This window comes from Callorhinus ursinus, unplaced genomic scaffold (genome assembly GCF_003265705.2).
Source record: "Callorhinus ursinus isolate GAN/ISIS: 27379988/994484 unplaced genomic scaffold, GSC_fseal_2.0 scaffold6, whole genome shotgun sequence".
Lineage (NCBI taxonomy): Eukaryota > Metazoa > Chordata > Mammalia > Carnivora > Otariidae > Callorhinus > Callorhinus ursinus.
Genome location: NW_027397068.1, coordinates 59,719,592 through 59,740,575, shown reverse-complemented (window position 1 = coordinate 59,740,575; position 20,984 = coordinate 59,719,592). Strand labels below are relative to the sequence as shown.

Below are 20,984 nucleotides of genomic sequence, written 5' to 3'. Positions count from 1 at the left end.
CGGCGGGGGAGGAGGCCTCCGTCAGCCGCTTCTGGCAAGTGATAGAGCCACGGAGCCCAAAATCGGAACTTTTAGAAGTCGGCTCCGCTGAGGGACGTCGCTCCAGTGGCTAAGCGGGGGGTGGAACCCTCGCGGGACAGTGTGGTCTCAGGACCCTCGCGGTCACAGAAAGACCGGGGGTGCCTGAGTGCGGCAGAGCTCCCAGGTATCGGAGCGGGGAAGCCGGCTGCAGAGACGGAGCCAAGGCGCGGGCTCTCAGCTCGAGGTGGCTATAAACCGAGATCCGTGGCACAGTCGGGCCAGTGCTCCTCCAGCAGGGACCCAACAAGCGGCAGAGCTGGGGAGACTCCGCCTTCCTCCCCCGGGAGGAGCGACGCAGAAGTGCACCGCAGGGATCTGCTGGGTTTGGAGACTCCACACGGGGTCGGGTGCCAGACATAGAAACACTCGATCACAGGCCGGGTGAGCACGGAGTGCGGCAGGAGACCGTGGAGACGGGAGTGACTGCTTTTCTCTGGGGGCGCACTGAGGGGCGGGGCCCCGAGTTCTCAGCACCTCCGGGCGGAGATTGGGAGGCCACCATTTTCACCCTGGTCCTCCAAAGCTGTACCGAGAGCTTGCAGGGAACAAAAGCTCCTGAGAGCAAACCCGAGCAGCTTGCTTAGCCCGGACTCACAAGGGCGGGGCAATTCCGCCTCCAGCAAAGACATTTGGGAACCACGGCAACAGGCCCCTCCCCCAGAAGATCAGCACGAACAGCCTGCAAGCCAAGACCAAGTTTACCAATCAAGGAGAACGGGAGAACTCCAGCGCTAGGGGAATACTGCACATAGAATTCATGGCTTTTTTACCATAATTCATTAGTTTTTCAAAGTTAATTTTTTAAACTTTTTTTTAAATTTTTCTTTTTCCCTTTTTCAAACATCTTATCAATCCCTTTTTTTAAAAAAATTTTTTTATTTTTCATTTTTAGAGTCATATTTTATCCCTTCATAGTAGTTACCCTTATTTTTCGCATATATATATATAAGTTGTTCTCTCTTTAAAATTTTGAGATAGTTTCTTCTAACAGATCAAAATATACCCTAAATCACTAGTGTATGGCTTTGTTCTAGTCTCCAGCCTGATCACATTCTCTCCCTCTTTTTTTCTTTTTTTCTTTTTTCTTTTTAAATCTTCTTCTTTCTTTTCAAAAACAACTTCTTATCTTATCAATTCCTTCTATAAAATCTTTTATAATTTTCATCTTTACAGTCATCTGCCATCCCTTCATTGTATTAACCCTTATTTTGTACATATATAAGTCTTTCTTCCTTTAAAATTTTAGCAGGCACTTTCTTCTAACAGACCAAAATATGCCCAAAAGCTAGTGTGTGGCACTGATCTATGCACTAGCCTGATCATATTTGATCATATTCTGTTTTTTTTGTTTTGTTCTGTTTTTGTTTGTTTTTATCTTTTTCTTTTTCCTTTTCCTTTTTTTTTCCTCTTCTTTCTTTCCCTTTCTTGTCCCCTGGTTTCAGGTCTTTTCTGATTTGTATAGAGTATATTTGCTGGAGACGTTGTTAACCTGTTAGCATTCTGTTCTCTCATTCATCTGTTCTCCTCTGGACAAAATGACAAGATGAAAAAAATCACCTCAGCAAAAAGAACAAGAGGTAGTACCGTCTGCCAGGGACCTACTCAATACTGACATTAGTGCGATGTCAGACCTAGAGTTCAGAATCATAACTTTAAAGATACTAGCTGGGCTTGAAAAAAGTGTGGAAGTTATTAGAGAAACCCTTTCTGGAGAAATAAAAGAACTAAAATCTAACCTAGTCGAAATCAAAAAGGCTATTAATGAGGTGCAATCAAAAATGGGGGCACTAACTGCTAGGATAAATGAGGCAGAAGAGAGAATCAGCGATATAGAAGACCAAATGATGGAAAATAAAGAGGCTGAGAAAAAGAGAAACAACTACAGGATCACGAGGGCAGAATTCGAGAGATAAGCGATAGGATAAGATGAAACAACATTAGAATAATTGGGATCCCAGAAGAAGAAGAAAGAGAGAGAGGGGCAGAAGGTATATTGGAGCAAAATTATAACAGAGAACTTCCCTAATGTGGGGAAGGAAACAGGCATCAAAATCCAGGAGGCACAGAGAACCCCTCTCAAAATCAATAAAAATAGGTCAACACCCTGACATCTAATAGTAAAACGTACGAGTCTCAGAGACAAAGAGAAAATCCTGAAAGCAGCTCGGGAGAAGAGATATGTAACCTACAATGGTAGAAACGTCAGATTGGCAACAGACCTATCCACAGAGACCTGGCAGGCCAGAAAGGACTGGCATGATATCTTCAGAGCACTAAACGAGAAAAATATGCAGCCAAGAATACTATATCCAGCTAGGCTATCATTGAAAATAGAAGGAGAGATACAAAGCTTCGAGGACAAACAAAAACTAAAGGAATTTGCAAACACAAAACCAGCCCTACAAGAAATATTGAAAGAGGTCCTCTAAGCAAAAAGAGAGCCTAAAAGCAGCATAGATCAGAAAGGAACACAGACAATATACAGTACCAGTCACCTTACAGGCAATACAATGGCACTAAATTCATACCTTTCAAGAGTTACCCTGAATGTAAATGGGCTAAATGCCCCAATCAAAAGACACAGGCTATCAGATTGGATTAAAAAACAAGATGCATCGATATGCTGTCTGCAAGAGACTCATTTTAGACCCAAAGACACCCCCAGATTGAAAGTGAGGGCGTGGAAAACCATTTACCATGCTAATGGACACCAAAAGAAAGCTGGGGTGGCAATCCTTATATCAGACAAGTTAGATTTTAAAACAAAGACTGTAATAAGAGATGAAGAAGGACACTATATCCTACTTAAAGGTTCTATCCAACAAGAAGATCTAACAATTGTAAATATCTATGCCCCTAACGTGGGAGCAGCCAATTATATAAGGCAATTAATAACAAAAGCAAAGAAACACATTGACAACAATACAATAATAGTGGGGGACTTTAACACCCCCCTGACTGAAATGGACAGATCATCTAAGCAAAAGATCAACAAGGAAATAAAGACTTTAAATGAAACACTGGACTAAATGGACTTTACAGACATATTCAGAACATTCCATCCCAAAGCAACAGAATACACATTCTTCCCTAGTGCCCATGGAACATTCTCCAGAATTGATCACATCCTAGGTCACAAATCAGGTCTCAACCGGTACCAAAAGACTGGGATTATTCCCTGCATATTTTCAGACCACAACGCTTTGAAACTAGAACTCAATCACAAGAGGAAAGTCAGAAAGAACTCAAATACATTGAGGCGAAAGAGCATCCTACTAAAGAATGAATGGGTCAACCAGGCAATTAAAGAAGAATTAAAAAAATTCATGGAAACCAATGAAAATGAAAACACAACTGTTCAAAAATCTTTGGGATAGAGCAAAGGAAGTCCTGAGAGGAAAGTATATAGCAATACAAGCCTTTCTCAAGAAACAAGAAAGGTCTCAAATACACAACCTAACCCTACATATACCTAAAGGAGCTGGAGAAAGAACAGCAAATTAAGCCTAAACCCAGCAGGAGAAGAGAAATAATAAAGATCAGAGCAGAAATCAATGAAATAGAAACCAAAAGAACAGTAGAACAGATCAACGAAACTAGGAGCTGGTTCTTTGAAAGATTTAACAAGATTGATAAACCCCTGGCCAGACTTATCAAAAAGAAAAGAGAAATGACCCAAATCAACAAAATCATGAACGAAAGAGGAGAGATCACAACCAACACCAAAGAAATACAAACAATTATAAGAACATATTATGAGCAACTCTATGCCAGCAAATTAGATAACCTGGAAGAAATGGGTGCATTCCTAGAGATGTATCAACTACCAAAACTGAACCAGGAAGAAACAGAAAACCTGAACAGACCTATAACCACTAAGGAAATTGAAGCAGTCATCAAAAATCTCCCAACAAACAAAAGCCCAGTGTCAGATGGCTTCCCAGGGGAATTCTATCAGACATTTAAAGAAGAATTAATACCTATTCTCCTGAAACTGTTCCAAAAAATAGAAATGGAAGGAAAACTTCGAAACTCATTTTATGAGGCCAGCATTACCTTGATCCCAAAACCAGACAAAGATCCCAACAAAACGGAGAATTACAGACCAATATCCTTGATGAACATGGATGCAAAAATTCTCACCAAAATACTAGCCAATAGGATCCAACAGTACATTAAAAGAATTATTCACCATGACCAAGTGGGATTTATCCCTGGGCTGCAAGGCTGGTTCAACATCCACAAATCAATCAATGTGATACAATACATTAACAAAAGAAAGAACAAGAATTATATGATCCTCTCAATAGATGCAGAAAAAGCATTTGACAAAGTACAGCATCCTTTCTTGATCAAAACTCTTCAGAGTATAGGGATAGAGGGTACATACCTCAGTATCATAAAAGCCATCTATGAAAAACCTACAGCGAATATCATTCTCAATGGGGAAAAGCTGAGAGCTTTTCCCCTAAGGTCAGGAACGCGGCAGGGATGTCCACTCTCACCACTGCTATTCAACATAGTATTAGAAGTCCTAGCCACAGCAATGAGACAACAAAAAGAAATCAAAGGCATCCAAATCGGCAAAGAGGAAGTCAAACTCTCACTCTTTGCAGATGATATGATACTGTATGTGGAAAACCCAAAAGTCTCCACCCCAAAACTGCTAGAGCTCATACAGGAATTCAGTAAAGTAGCAGGATATAAAATCAATGCACAGAAATCAGTGGCATTCCTATACGCCAAAAACAAGACAGAAGAGAGACAAATCAAGGAGTCGATCCCATTTACAATTGCACCCAAAACCATAAGATACCTAGGAATAAATTTAACCAAAGAGGCAAAGGATCTGTACTCAGAAAACTATAAAATACTCAGGAAAGAAATTGAAGAAGACAGAAAGAAATGGAAAAACGTTCCATGGTCATGGATTGGAAGAACAAACATTGTGAAGATGTCAGTACTACCTAGAGCAATCTACACATTCAATGCAATCCCCATCAAAATACCATCCACCTTTTTCAAAGAAATGGAACAAATAATCCTAAAATTTGTATGGAACCAGAAGAGACCCCGAATAGCCAGAGGAATATTGAAAAAGAAAAGCAAAGCTGGCGGCACCACAATTCCAGACTTCCAGCTCTATTACAAAGCTGTCATCATCAAGACAGTATGGTAATGGCACAAAAACAGACACATAGATCAATGGAACAGAATCGAGAGCCCAGAAATGGACGCTCAACTCTATGGTCAACTCATCTTTGACAAAGCAGGAAAGAAGGTCCAATGGAAAAAAGACAGTCTCTTCAACAAATGGTGTTGGCAAAATTGGACAGCCACATGCAGAAGAATGAAACTGGACCATTTCCTTACGCCACACACAAAAATAGACTCCAAATGGTTGAAAGACCTAAACGTGAGACAGGAGTCCATCAAGATCCTAAAGGAGAACACAGGTAGCAACCTCTTCGACCTCAGCCACAGCAACTTCTTCCTTAATGAGATACCACCTCACACCCGTCAGAATGGCTAAAATTAACAAGTCGGGAAACTACAGATGTTGGCGGGGATGCGGAGAAAGGGGAACCCTCCTACACTGTTGGTGGGAATGCAAGCTGGTGCAGCCACTCTGGAAAACAGTATGGAGGTTCCTCAAACAGTTGAAAATAGAGCTACCATATGACCCAGCAATTGCACTACTGGGTATTTACCCCAAAGATACAAATGTAGGGATCCGAATGGGTATGTGCACCCCAATGTTTATAGCAGCAATGTCCACAATAGCCAAACTGTGGAAAGAGCGAAGATGTCCATCGACAGATGAATGGATAAAGAAGAAGTGGTATATATACACAATGGAATATTATGCAGTCATCAAAAGGAATGAGATCTTGCCATTTGCAACGACGTGGATGGAACTGGAGGGTGTTATGCTGAGTGAAATAAGTCAATCAGAGAAAGACATGTATCATATGACCTCACTGATATGAGGAATTCTTAATCTCAGGAAACAAACTGAGGGTTGCTGGAGTGGTGGGGGGTGGGAGGGATGGGGTGGCTGGGTGATAGACATTGGGGAGGGTATGTGCTATGGTGAGCACTGTGAATTGTACAAGACTGATGAATCACGGATCTGTACTCCTGAAACAAATAATGCAATATATGTTAAAAAAAGAAAAAGAAGAAGATAGCAGGAGGGGAAGAATGAAGGGGAGTAAGTCGGAGGGGGAGACGAGCAATTAGAGACAATGGACTCTGAAAAACAAACTGAGGGTTCCAGAGGGGAGGGGGGTGGGGGGATGGGTTAGCCTGGTGATGGGTATTAAAGTGGGCACATTCTGCGTGGAGCACTAGGTGTTATGCACAAACAATGAATCATGGAATACTACATCAAAAACTAATGATGTAATGTATGGTGATTAACATAACAATAAAAATTATTAAAAAAAAAGAAAATAAAGCTACCATGTGATCCAGAAAAAAAAAAAAGAAAAATCTAAGGGAAAACTTAAGAAATTATGAATGTCAACATTTCAGGAAAAAAACCTCCCTGTTTAAATTCCAAATAAGATACAGGATTCTACTTGATAATAGATACCGTAAAAGCATAGTCTTCCTTAAGAAATGTCACTAGTTTGGAGCGCCTGGCTGGCTCAGTCAGTGGAGCATGCAACTCTTGATCTCATGGTCATGATTTCAAGCCCCATATTGGACATGGAGCCTACTTAAAAAAAAAAGAAAAAGAAAATGCCACTAGCTTGTCATGAAAATGAAGACACAAGGCAGGAAGACTAAACTGTCAACAATGGATAACTCCAAATCTATTGGATTCAACTATAAAATGCGCTTGAAATAATTTCATGCTTAGGAGTAGGTTAAAAGACACCAGCATGAAAAGGGCTCTATAGAGAAAAGGCTTCTGCAACCCTAAATATAAATGTCAATATTCCAGGCATGGTTGATAGAACAATTTGTTACAAAACAATACGACAGGTTTGCTTGTATTTGTTTTTAAAGTAAAGTAGTAGAATTCAAGACCAAAATGGATGTGCCTGAGTGTGCAGGGAGCTTGGGCTGATACTTGTTTTGAGGGCACTGGAAGATTGTCTGGAAGAATGAACATGCACACAGTAAACCCAAGGGAGCCCTACCTTGGTAGTATCTCTGCTTGGGCCCAGAACTCTGAAGGAGCCTCATCTCTGACCCAAACTCTACCCCCGTGTCCCTCTAAGTTGTCACACTAGGGAGGATCAGACCAGTAATGGACATTAATCAACATGCCTGCAGGTCATCTGTTGTTGAGTTGGCTCCTGGGGAGTCCTCTATACCCCTACCTGGGGTGTCAACTCCAGGATTATTTCCCACCAGTGCTGAGTTTATCATTGTATCCTTCTAGTTTGTTTTTTAAAGCTGAGTTTATATTATTTAGATTTTTAAAAAAATTTTACTACTCTCTTTCATATGTAATCTTTAAAGGAGAAATCAATTTTTTTCTATACTGTTGTATTGACTCTAACACTGTATCATTTTACTTTATAATCCATATATAAAAAGATATTCTACTTCTTTCACAATTTATTTGACCATTATTACTTTTGTTCTTTTGCTAGTTTCAATGGCTACTTTAAAAATTTAATCTTTTTTTTTTTTTTAAAGATTTTATTTATTTATTTGAGGAGAGAATGAGAGAGAGAGAGAGCACATGAGAGGAGGGAGGGTCAGAGGGAGAAGCAGACTCCCTGCTGAGCAGGGAGCCCGATGTGGGACTCGATCCGGGGACTCCAGGATCATGACCTGAGCCGAAGGCAGTTGCTTAACCAACTGAGCCACCCAGGCGCCCTAAAAATTTAATCTTTACAAATCAAAGTACGAATATCTCTTTTTCCTTATTAGTGGCCCCACAGTGACCTGCTGTACTGTATAGCAGACCTTTATTAATTGCAAATTTGACCCTAAAGGTCAGACTGTACAGTAAGGCTGATGGTGCCCCTATAATACAATGGAACTGAGTAATCTGTAAGATACCAAGCCCAAATTCCCACTTCATGGTAATAATAACACCGGCCCCAGCAATGTATAGACAAATGGCAGGAAAACAGTATCTTTTTAAGTCCTGCACTAGTCAGTGTCTTTCTCAGACAATGTCAATTCCACCTGAATTATCTCAATAAGTCAGGGCACTGGTAAATTCACTGGAAGTTGTCTGGTTACAGTTTGCCAATACAAGGCTGCTGCAGGGCAGGCAGCCTGCTGTTAGTGTTCTCATCAGCCAAGGTGTGCTCATTTGTCTGAAGCTGCCTCCAAGAGCAGGAGGTATAGGGATCCCAAGATGCTTACATTCTTTCATAAGACAACTTCTTTCTTCCGTCCTCATCAGCAGAGTTGGTCCAATGAGTTTTAAATATTTATTTTCAACACAGATAAAGTCACAGACTGTTTCTTAGAAAAATAGCCTCTCCAGTACATTCTCTTAGGCTTCTATTTCATTTATTTCTTTATCATTAAAACCAAAACACAAGCTCTACTCTTGGAAAGAGACTCAAAGTGTGTCTCAAGACTCCTCCACTGAAAATCTGGCACCAAAAGGATGTCATCTCGCATCTTGATTAAGGAGGAAGAGAGAGATGAAGACGGCTGTAGGAGGCCTTTCAAGAGAGAGCCTGTATTTCATTGTTAGTTACGGATTTATTTTGTTTTGGGGTGAGTTTCCTCCAATCTTTAAACATAAAATGCTTTATGTTAATTTTTTCTTTGTTTTGTTATAATACACCTTGGCCAGCCCTGACTTTCTTGTTGGGCTGAATATTTGGATATCCCTTTGCTGTCACTCCTCTCTGCTCTTACTCAAGGAAGAAATACTTCACCTACATCATCGAAACGGGCCCACGATTCCTCTAAAGAAATAAGCATTAATTCTCTCCTTTAGACTGTACATATATAATGAGACAAGGAAATACAGTTTATGCAAATAAACCCATGACTGCTATAAAGAACAGCTACTTGCTCCCCAAGATTTCATTTACAACCATAAACTTTGTTTTTTTCCCCAGCAGCTGATGGATTAGGGCAGCAGAGACTGCCCTTGGGAGGCAAGAAAGGGGAATTATCCTTAATGGACATGAGAATAGAAAAGGAAAATATAAAGGAGATGTAATAAATTGAGGAAAATTTTGATTTAGGCTTAGTCGTCAAGGGGAATGAGAATAAGGCAGAGAATGCATGGAAGTTGTATCTGTAGGTAAAGATAATTTATTCTGATGAGTACACTGTAAGATTGAGAAATGTCAGTTTTTGAGAATGTGATATATATTATCTTTTAAGAAGACATCACTAAAATGCTCATATTAAAGCTGCATGTGTGTGAGCACAATTAGGATTCTATCAAGAATTTAGGCTTGCACCTCAGCTTTGAGTGGAAAAACTGTTAAGACGTGGGGCGCCTGCGTGGCTCAGTTGTTGGGTGGCTACCTTCGGCTCAGGTTGTGATCCCGGGGTCCTGGGATCGAGCCCCGCGTTGGGCTCCCTGCTCAGCAGAGAGCCTGCTTCTCCCTCCCCCTCTGCCTGCTGCTCTGCCTATTTGTGCTCTCTCTCTATCTCTCTGTCAAATAAATAAATAAAATCTTAAAAAAAAAAAACCTGTTAAGACGTGAGGGTACAGCCCGGTCATGAACGCTGTAGCATCTTTTCTGCTAAGGCTTACTGAAAAGTCACGCGCTCTAGCTTCAGAGATGACATCGTAGAGCGAGAAAGGAAAACCACATTTCCTAACTTCACCTTACTAAATTCTATGAAAGAGTCTGACTTACTAACAGACCGGACACGTATAGAACCATCTATGCTAAAAGCCCTGTGGGACTTAGGAGCCAGCTCTGTTGAGCATCCTAATCACGGACAGAAATCTACCCAATGACAGAAATCTCTGACCATGGAGCTGAGGAAAGGTACCAGAAGGATACAGTTTGCTCCCCTACCTTTGAATTCCTGTCAAGATCCGACTGGCAGGACTGTGGAGAACTATATTTTTCTACCTATCGAAAAGCACCTTTGTCCACTACCGCACCACAGTGTGACATTCCCTTAAACATATAAAGCATATATTACCCTACAGAAACGAGCCTACGAAAATTAGCTCTGCTCTCAGTTGCTGGCCCATAGCAGGTGCATGATAAATGGCAACCGGTCCATAGCATGAAAAAAAAAGGATGTTTGCTCAACTCTTCTCCACCTGACTGCTCCTTCCTAAATATATCTTCATCCTACCCAACTTTTCCATGTGACTAAAACTTCTATTATCTCCTTCACTCAATGCAGAGAACTGGAGGCTTAGCGGTCAAGAAGGCGCAGAGCTGGAGTCAGTCCCCGGGTTTGAACACTAGCTCTTCCTTGCACTGGTCGTGTGACTCAACAACTATGTGTGTACTTGTTATCTAAGCCTTGCCTGTAAATGGGGTAATGACAGTTCTGACACTTCAGTAAGAATTAAGAGATAATTACAGGATTAGAACAGTGGCTGGCAAATGAATAGTCAAAAAATATAATTCATTTCAATGATCATTATTATCGCCCGCTATGACTATTTACTATTATTATTTCTGGATCAAAATAACAAGCAATGAGTTTTATATGATTAATGTGACATATCAGGAAAGTTCAACCCAAAGCTTTTACTCATTGTTCCCTTTATGCCTGAAACACTCTGGATATTAACTTTCAGCTGAGGAAATGAAAAACGTGTGCAAAACACAAACACAGGACTAAAAATTCACAGAGAAAGAAATCTGGCTTTTATGGTAGATTTCTGTATATTATAAAGGCAGCAGGAACCATTGCAGGTTTCCTTAAACTGATAGAACAATGAGCCATCACTGGATTATACTAGAAAAGAAAAAAAAAACCAGATCAGATTGGGAAAGCCTACCTTAGAAGAAGCAAATATAATTTAAAGATACGAATTTCAACTTGAGATATTAACATAGAGGGCTTTATACTACACAGACCCTTACAGTTCAGATCTATATTCTATCATTTTACAGTAACAAATGAGTCTGGCACCACTGCAGTACACCTCAAAATATTAATGAAAAAACACCTACAGAGAAAGAAATGCATTGGAGAGCCATCAAAGTATGTTTTAGTTAACTGATAAAATTTAAAATATGAAATAAAGACAATTTGTTCTTCCCATTCTCCTTTCAACTTTCTCACTATATTCTGTCATTAGAGTATACAAAATTGTATACTTCCACATTGAAAATAATTACATTTCTACCTGCCTCTTATTTTCTTTTTGGCTAAATTAATACATCCTAATATGCTCCAGGAAACTCTAGCTGCATGACAATCATGCTAAATGTGTTTTTAACGTTCTTCCTCTACTTACTTGTGCAGCCACGCGAAGGGGAGTGTATATTAAAAGCCCTTTCACTCATTATTTACTTGCTTATTAATTTACTTGGGAATTAAATTTTGTTTTCATAACATTCCTTCATCCGGAAATATACTGGCTCATATTAACCCTACCTCCAGAGATTGATGTACTTTATTATGAAGAAATAAACTGTTAAGTTACACAACAGAGCAGGAAATGAAAGAATCGGGCTAAGAAGTTTTCTAAAAATAAGAGAATTCATCCTATATACCTGGAGAGATCTCTAAATATTTCAAAGCCCTAAAAGACATTTAACAGTAAAACTATATAAACATTCAAGGAAATTCAAACTTTCACTAATGATGTTGAAAGATATTTTAGGATGCTATAATCCTACAGGTCACATTAAACATATTGGCCATCATTGTATTATACATATTTTAAAGTGCTGGTCATGGACATGGAGCTCTGGCCAATGAGAAATTAGAGAAACGAGCTTTTGCTGCACTGGTCTGACCCATCAGAACTCATAGTCTGAACAAGACTATAATCCTGTGAGAGCCTACCAAAATTATAAAAATTCTGAATCAGTGAAACTCTGACAATGTCAGTTTTAGTCATATATAACCAACCTGGACATACAGAAATTCCCTTTTAATAGCAGTGCTAAAATTCAAGATAGATTTTTAAAATGACAAATCAAATAGATAACCTCTGTACAACATAATCAAACAAGAGAATTAATATGTTCTTTATCCAGTAAAGACAAAAATCTGCCTTGCTGGATCTAATCAATACTTCAAAAAAAATCAGATACTAAAGATTCTTTGTCAGTTGAGTAAAACAATTTAATTTAAAATAATTTCATGGACTTCTTGATTTTGTATAATACATATATTAGTTTTCTATTGCTGCTGTAACAAATGACTCCAAAATAAATGTCTCCCTAAGCTAAAATTGAGGTTTGCAGGTCTGTGGTCCTCCTTGGAGGTTCTAAAAGAGAATCCCATTGGCTTGCCTTTTCCAGTTTCTAGAGGCTGTGAGCATTCCCTGACTCATGCCCCCTTCTTCACCTGCTGCTATTATTATTATTAACTCTTATCGTAATGAAAATATAAACATTTTAAAAATGGTTTAAATTTGGATCAGATGATTACACCTTCTCTCAACAGAGACATGTCAATTTACCCAGCCTCTGGCTTCATTCCATTCGTGATTGCCTAAATTTGACACCAGCCAATTGCTTTGCTACCTTATCCTTAAGTTTTTTTTTTTTTTAAGATTTTATTTATTTATTTGAGAGAGAGAATGAGATAGAGAGCATGAGAGGAGGGAGGATCAGAGGGAGAAGCAGACTCCCCATTGAGCAGGGAGCCCGATGTGGGACTCGATCCCGGACTCCAGGATCATGACCTGAGCCGAAGGCAGTCGCTTAACCAACTGAGCCACCCAGGCGCCCCACCTTATCCTTAAGTTTATCACAACCCAGTACACTATAAACTCTATAGTGAAAGAAGTAGTAAATTCCATTAAGGCAATATAACATATACTATTATTATATTTCATATATGGTATGGTGATACAGCTCAGACTACAATAAAACCTTCAAAAGGAAATACTATTTCACAAACACTGACTTCATATACAAATTTTTCAGGAAGAGGGATATTGGAAGAGTAGACTATTAGTGTCAGCATGGATTTTGGAGATCCACTTGCCATTTAGGAAAGATACAAAGGAAAGTTGGCCCAGAGATCTTTACCCAACTTGCCTGAGGTCAGCTGGCTAATCTGAGACAGAGTTGACTCCTAATAATAGTGATTATTTTCCCAGTAATTATGATGCTGTTCACCATACACATAAAACAGAGTCAGCTAGGACTGTCATCATTTTAATACATTGTAAATCAACAGCTTTGCTAATTTACACCTCAAAGGGTACAATGTATCCTTCTGTTTTAGGACAATACTTAGTCTAAGCCTCAAGGACTGAATCCTACTCAGACCTTGTGTAAACGATACAAAATGTATAAAAGGTTACATAGTAAGGAGAAACTTAGTATGTAAGAAGGAGAAACTGTCAAGTTGACAATAAAAAAGGAAGGGTGACATAAACCTTAACTAATATTGCAGATAATTTCCATAAGTCAAAAAACCCTGAAGATACTGAACTTTTGAATGATAAAAACACTGCTTGTTTTTGGTGGATTAGAATGAGAAGAGTACAGCACGTTTTAAATGGATTTTCTGGGAGAAATAAAAATGGTTTAGAATCAGTACAGTATGATGAGAAACAGCATCATGTCAAGAGTTTGACATATTTATTTAAAGATTTTATTTTTAAGTATCTACACTCAATGTGGGGCTTGAACTTACAACCCTGAGAATCTCAAGCTCCACCGACTGAGCCAGCTGGGTGCCCCAAGAATCTGACATACTTAGAAATTTTGTCAGTTTCCCAAAATATTTTAATATCTGTTTAAAAAAATATATGGTAAACATACCTATAGCCTTAACCTAATAAACTACAAATATTACTCTGATTTTTAAACTAACTTCTTTTAAATACTAAATATATATATAGTTTCCTTCAGACAGTGGGATTGAATTCTATTTTCTAGAGTTACAAGGGAAAGCCTCTTAAGTTATCAACATAACTTTGTTTTTTTTGGTATCATAAAGGAGAATTAAAATCAACTTACTTGATGTAATAGGGCACTTTATTATGTGAAATGGATCTTTGCCATGGCAGCTGGACTGAAGCTGAAGAAACAAAGGGAGGTTATTGGAAACACTGCTCACCCAAAACCCTTATGCCCTAATGCAAAACAATCAAACACATTTTATAACCAATTCAATGAGAACTACTCTGGTTTTTGAGCTGGATTCCTATAATTATGAAATCTGCTAGGCTAAACAAAGAGTGGCTTTTTAAAGATTCATTTGAAGCAAGGAAAGAAACAACACACGTTCAATTTCAAATGCCAACTCTAACTAATTGAACCTGTTGCTAAAAATACTTTTCAAAATCAAGTTTTATTGTCTATAACCACCACAATTTAAAACTTAGTGCTATCTGGAAAATGGATTCTATATATTTTTTGATTAAGCTAAAACCAAAATTAATTTTACCTGGCATATCCAGATTATAAGCTAGATTTCGCAAGACTGAATTTTCCAGATCATTAATAACGTGCTTTACTTTGCTTCACAGGAATAACTATCTAGGACAGATGGCATTTAAACAAACTCATTTGTATTAATCTTAAAAAGGAAAGATTAAGATAAACACAGGCAAAGGGTTGTTAAAAAAAAAAAAAAACACAAGGTAATTATGTGGATAGAAGAATCCCAAATACTTTCATCTGAAATGCACAGAAAATACAGTTCCTACTTTTACATCAAATATCACTACGACTGAGATTTTATGTTTTGTTTTAGGTATTTATTTTTGTTGAGGTACTGATTTCTTACAATTCCAGTTATTCCTTATTTATAAAAATAGATTATTCCTATATAATTAGTTGAAGACTTATTTAAGAAGAGTTAAACATGTAAAGCTAGAGCTACTAACGAATTTTGCTAAATAAACTAATAAGCAATTAAAACACATCTTTGCAATTATCACTAGGCTCTCATGGAGCCAGTTGTCATAAATGCTTTTTTTCTGAATTTCATGTCATATTAATATCTTACAAAAATATAGCGTTCTAAACTTTGCAAAAAGCCTTTTCAAATATATCTATTTATAAGGAAGCCAACAAATCAATATTAGAGCCCTATCTGATACATAAGGAACTAGATACTCAGAAGTGAAATAACTTGCCCCATAAAGAAATGGCCGAGCTCAGACATGATCTCAAGATTTCCGACCCCTAGTTCAGCAATTTTTCTGTTCAACAATTCTTCTTCTCTTTATAACATGTGAGCACTCCCTCCTGCAACTATGTCCATGAAAATATAAAAGGGCGATGAAAATGTGGAAGTAGGTATAATAAATTTCTCATTAAAGCCAACCTCATTTCAGTGTTGGCACCAGGCCAATAGGTCAGTTTATTTTGTGTTCTAACTAAATAGACTCCTTTTATAACCATGGCTGAAGTCCAAGAAATATTATAAAGCCAACGATTCCAAGCAGAAAGAGATAACAATTATTCAATTTATTAATTGGGATTTTGTTTACACTTCTCCATTCATGTTAACAATTGTTTTGATTTGAGAAACTCTGACCTCCTTGGACAATCAGGGCCAGACAATAAAAGGCCACATGCTTGAGTTTCACAAAGTGCATGTGAATTTTACCCATGTTTCCTTTCCTAAAGAACATGAGTTGGATTTTTATCATGAAAAAATGGTTGCTAGGAGAAAGGGTAGGGTTTCATCGATACCAATAGATAACTAATCCTTAGAACTGTAAATAGAGTCACAATTATTTGTTAAATTCCTCTTTAATTTTGCCTTAGCACATAGCTTAAATTAAGTTTAAGAAATCTGAAGTAGTTCACACCTAATGAGGAGACTGCAAACTTATTTACTTTACCAACACTGATGGCATCCCAACCTTAGAAATGCCTCCTCGCACCCAGTATATTCCAGGAAGGACTACAATCACTCAAAGATAGGCTATCTAAGGGCTCAGGTGTGCGTGGGGAGAGGGGAGGAAGGGGAGAGAAGAGGGGGCAGAGCATGAGCACTGGAGGGCAGGAGGGGCAGGAAATGACTAATTCAGATTCTTGAAACTGTGAAAGCAGAAAAGCCTGACCTTGAATTGAGGTAAAGCAGATTATCAACCATGACAAAAGATTAAGAGAAAATACAAATGTATCAATTTAGTTGGAAGACATGGTCTTACTTCAGTTTTCTCTATTATAGATAAAAAGAAGTTATCATAATTGGGAAATAAGATGTGCCTTAAGTTTTAAACTTCATTTATATTGAAGTAAACAAACTGTTTTCTGGCATATGTTTGCCAGGACAAATAAAAGGAAAGAAATTAATGGTTAGTGAAAGCATCAGTGCCAAGAACTGTGCTAGGTGCTCTGAAACTCACTATGCTTTCTCACTTAATTTTTCAAGGCGATCAGAAAAACTAAGTATTATTATAGTAATTTTAAGATAAAGAAATTGACTTTCAGGAATCTACAGTTCTGGCAGACTTAATATTTTAATCTTAATTTGGATGACTCTGAATCCTACATTCTTTAGTTTCCCCAGCAGTGAACAATAAAGTAGGAGTTCAAATTACTTATATAAGATCTCATGAACAGTTCGTAAAATTAAAAATTTCAGTTGGAGAATACTACATAAAAATCTACATATGTGGTTTGCCTACATCTGCAATACTTGACCAAAAGAAAAGCTAAGTATGATCACAGTGAACCTAATAAACAAAAGTCTCGGATCCGTGGGGAGTTATTTCTTTTTTACTGCTAAAGATACAGGTACATTTTAAATTAATAAACACCTTTTAAGAAGAAAAGCTAATTAGAAATCTTAAAATGTAAAAATGATTTTTTTATTGTGAAAAAGTTCATAACCTTTGTTTATCATACAGCAATGATGATATGAGGCTACACTAATTATTATAGCTGACGGTCCATTGAAAAACCATAGCTAAAGAGAAATTCAGTTTTGCTCCAGTTCGGAGACTTATCAATTGTGACCAGATTATTACAACTAATAACCAATAAACAATATTGTAATTAATATTAATATTGCTTTTTGTACATTTACCTAATATAAGTAAATATATTTGCAGCAAAGAATATGGCTCCTTGAGGGAAAGTGAAAGAATATGCTCATTCGTTCAGTTAATGAGAACAGTCAAGTTTATTAGTACTTACTAGAAAGAAAATGCTGAGAGGATGGCCCAAAATCTCTATGGGCTTCCTGAAGCTGTTTAAGGCGATCATCCACAGAAACCTGCACATAGACATGCAAGAAATAATTTGATTTGAAAACAATGACTTTAATAACATACTTGATTCAAGTATTTTTCTATTTAAATTCAATTATCCAACATATGGTACATCATTAGTTTCAGATGTAGAGTTCAATAATTTATCAGCTGCGTATAACACCCAGTGCTCCTCACATCACATGCCCTCCTTAATGCCCATCACCTAGTTACCCCATCCCCCACCCTCCAGCAACCCTGTTTACTAAATGATGCTACTGCCCAAGATATGATTGCTTGTATAGACTCCTTCTCTATCTCTGGGATCAAAGTACTGCGATTAAAATAGACTTCTTCTGGTACCAACTGACAGCAAAGAGTGCCAGGCACTCCTCTAAGCAGTTTATACAAATTAACTCTTTTAACCCTCACAATAACCATATTGGGTAAGTATTATTTACTATTATCACCACTTTACAGATGAAGAAATTGGGACACAAAGAGGTGTCCAAGGACAGAAAGTTAGTACATGACAATACTAGTATCCAGATGCAGCTAATCTGGTACCAGCAGCTATTGCTTTCCTGTTACTCTACATTGCCTTCAAAGTAGTAAAGCTCGAAAGCATCTAAATTCGAGCTGTGGCCAGTGGCTACTCATCTCCCTTCTGTAAGGTAAGGAAGGTGGTAAAAAGTGCCACAGGAAGCGAATGAAGATGAAGTCTAAAATACTCCCAGGGAAAAAAACAGATAGGTGATGGTAGACAGCTGGACAGACAGAAAGACAGGTAGATGACAGAGAGATCGAATTAGACAATGGATCAATAGATAGAGGTAGATGGATGGAGAGCACAAAGATATAGGAGTATGGAATCTCTTATTTGCCTCCACGTTTGTGTCCAATCATCTCGACTTGAGGGTATTCAAGTGTATAGCAGCCAATTAGCATACTCTCTGAATTGGTCCTCACAACTTCCCCCGTTAGCTCTCTACATTATAAAAATGCAGAATTGGCCCACCAAGAAACTAAATGCAAATCAGAACGACCGCACACAGCCTACTGACACTTCCATTTTCTTTTTCCTGGTCCTGGTCTCTGCAGCTCGAGTCAGCTGTTCCGCATAGATTGTCCATCTTATTTTCAGCTGCCTTTAAAAGAAATGTGTGTATCTCTGGCTCGCTGGACAGCTCTAGTTTCTCCTGCTTAGCTATTTAAATTGCATTAGCAAGTGCTTTGTTCATTAAAGCCAAAAAAGCACTCAAATGCCACACTCTATGTTCAGGAGAAAAGATGCTAGTCCTGAAACGGAGTGACATTGCTGTCAGCAGAGATTCCTTCCGGTCTTATTCAACCAGCAACTAACATCTGCGCTCTAGCAGCTACAATGCTCAGAGATAAGCATAAGAGAATACATATCCTCTTCCAAGCATAATGCATTCCCTGACTTCTAATCTTTGGAGATAGCAATAACACAAGCAGAAGGTGATCAGGATGGACCACGTAGGAATACCTACGTGAAGGCAATGAATTAGGGAAATGGAGCAGAAAGAAAAAAAGAGAAAGTCAAACACTTCTGTGTTCCACTCACTAGAAAAGCACGTATGAGTTTAACAGATCCTGCTTTACTAATCCCAGATTATTAACACTCTTCTCAAACACAGAAAAGACTGTTTAATATTATGCACTCATTTCTTAAATCTTCATATTCATGAAGAACATATGAGCCACTGGGTATTCGATGTCTGAGTTAATTCAGGAAACCTAGTATGCTATAAAATATTATAGCTTTAAAATAAAATGCTTTTGTGTACCACCTCCAATCGCACATTTATCTCATTAAATACAGCATTTTAGGCCCAAAATATAGAGAGAAATGTGTAAGAATTATTTTTTTAATATTCCACTTAAATTATCCTGCTAGTTTTCAGGGAAAAAATGATTATTACGACTCCGGGGAACTGGCCATTGAACATGACAAAGCTCTGCAAAGACTAAACCTAAAACTACTGACTGGCAAGTATGGTGATTTGTAAATGCTGATACCTAGTAATACTCAAAAGGGTTCTTCTGGTTTGGCTCTATTAAATCTGGGACGAGCAAGTATTATCTAGAGTCACTAAAACAACTCAGACCTAAGAGCTAAAGGTAAAAACACCACAATAGTATAAATGTGCTAGCTGGAAAGAATGAACATGATACCTAAATAGCAAACAGTGGAAGAAGGATGGAGATTTCTTAACTTTGCAAAAGGAAAAAAAATAAATACATGATTAAAGTAAGAAAAATGACTTCTTCATGAGCCATTATGGGAAAATGTTTCTGTGACCTATCATAGGTCTCAATTACTATGATTTATCTGACCCTTTGCAGTTTTCTACAAATATCATATGAATAGTACATCATAAAATTACATTAAAGCCTCTATTCATAAATAAATGAGGCCTCTGTGTTCAAGATATGGAAAGACAAATACTTGGTGATATTACATGCTACAAATCCATTACCAACTACAACTAGTAAAGAAGGAGGAAATGATGGTGTGCGGTAGAATAATCAGGCAGGGTTTAAGGACCAACTGTGAAAAGCTGATCATGAAGAGGGATAAACTAATACCTGCAGAAGTTTCCATCGCATATTAAGATCATCTAGCTGGCGAGACATCTTCAGAGATGGATGCAGGTCAAGTGGAGACAGCTGACTGGATAAATCATTCACTGTTTTAACTTTTAAGTTGATTGGTGCAATTTCTTCTCTAAATGCCTGGAAGAATAAAAACAAAAACAATGACTTTGGAAAAGAATATAACAGAAGGTAGTATTTTGAACCTTTCTTCAAAGAAAATGGCAAGACCAGCTGAGAGGCCACTGACAACAGTTGTGCACTCAATGACACCTCAGCTCAGGTCTTTAGCAATGGGGACCACCAGCCACAGAGTCATCCTTTGTAACCTGGAGAATCTAAATAGCTGCACGAAGAGAAAAATCATAATGCAAACTCACTGAAATGATTATATATTTCCTGCAAATCTACCATTTTATGTAATTTCATCTGGAAAATGTTTGCCCTTATTATCCACTTTACTAATTTCTAGTCTTGTTTCTATTTTTCATTTTCTTTCATATTTTCCTTCTTTTTTTTCTATGGCTACATTACTATTTTTTCATCGTATGCAACGATTTGATTTGAACACATTACCATTTAAAATTAAGTGAGACAGTGGCCAGTAAGAACAACTTTCCTAACCATAAAACCGATTAACTATTATAAGATTTTATTTATTTGACAGAGAGAGACACAGCAAGAGCAGGAACACTAGCAAGGGGAGTGGGAGAGGGAAAAGCAGGCCTCCCGCGGAGCAGGGAGCCCGATGCGGGGCTCCATCCCAGGACCCTGGGACCATGACCTGAGCCGAAGGCAGACGCCTAACGACTGAGCCACCCAGGCGCCCCAACCTAATACTATTATATACTCTAGAGGTAAGTTTTGATCCTTTCAAAATCATTATGATCATATGGTTAGAGGCGGGGCAGAAAGACTAGTGTCTGTAAGAAAAGAGGTAAATGAGGCTTAGTGACAGATGCCACCTTGGGGCACAGAACAGAGAGATGGTACAGGTGGGGGTGGAGGATGTATGTGAAGA

At 38.2% G+C, this 20,984-nt stretch overlaps 1 protein-coding gene across 18 annotated transcripts in view; it reads right to left on the bottom strand.

Annotated features, from left to right (window-relative positions):
• Nucleotides 1-20,984, bottom strand: part of UTRN (utrophin) — a 498,468-nt gene that overhangs the window by 73,840 nt on the left and 403,644 nt on the right. For 17 of the 18 annotated variants that reach the window (XM_025866206.2, XM_025866193.2, XM_025866194.2 and 14 more), the window contains 3 exons: nucleotides 19,958-20,104; nucleotides 17,292-17,370; nucleotides 14,151-14,211 (listed from right to left, as the gene is read on the bottom strand). In XM_025866206.2, the coding sequence (XP_025721991.1) occupies nucleotides 14,151-14,211; nucleotides 17,292-17,370; nucleotides 19,958-20,104 (287 nt within the window). Of the gene's footprint in view, nucleotides 1-10,827; nucleotides 10,957-14,150; nucleotides 14,212-17,291; nucleotides 17,371-19,957; nucleotides 20,105-20,984 lie in introns of those variants that run through there. The other variant, XM_025866227.2, reaches the window with a different exon arrangement.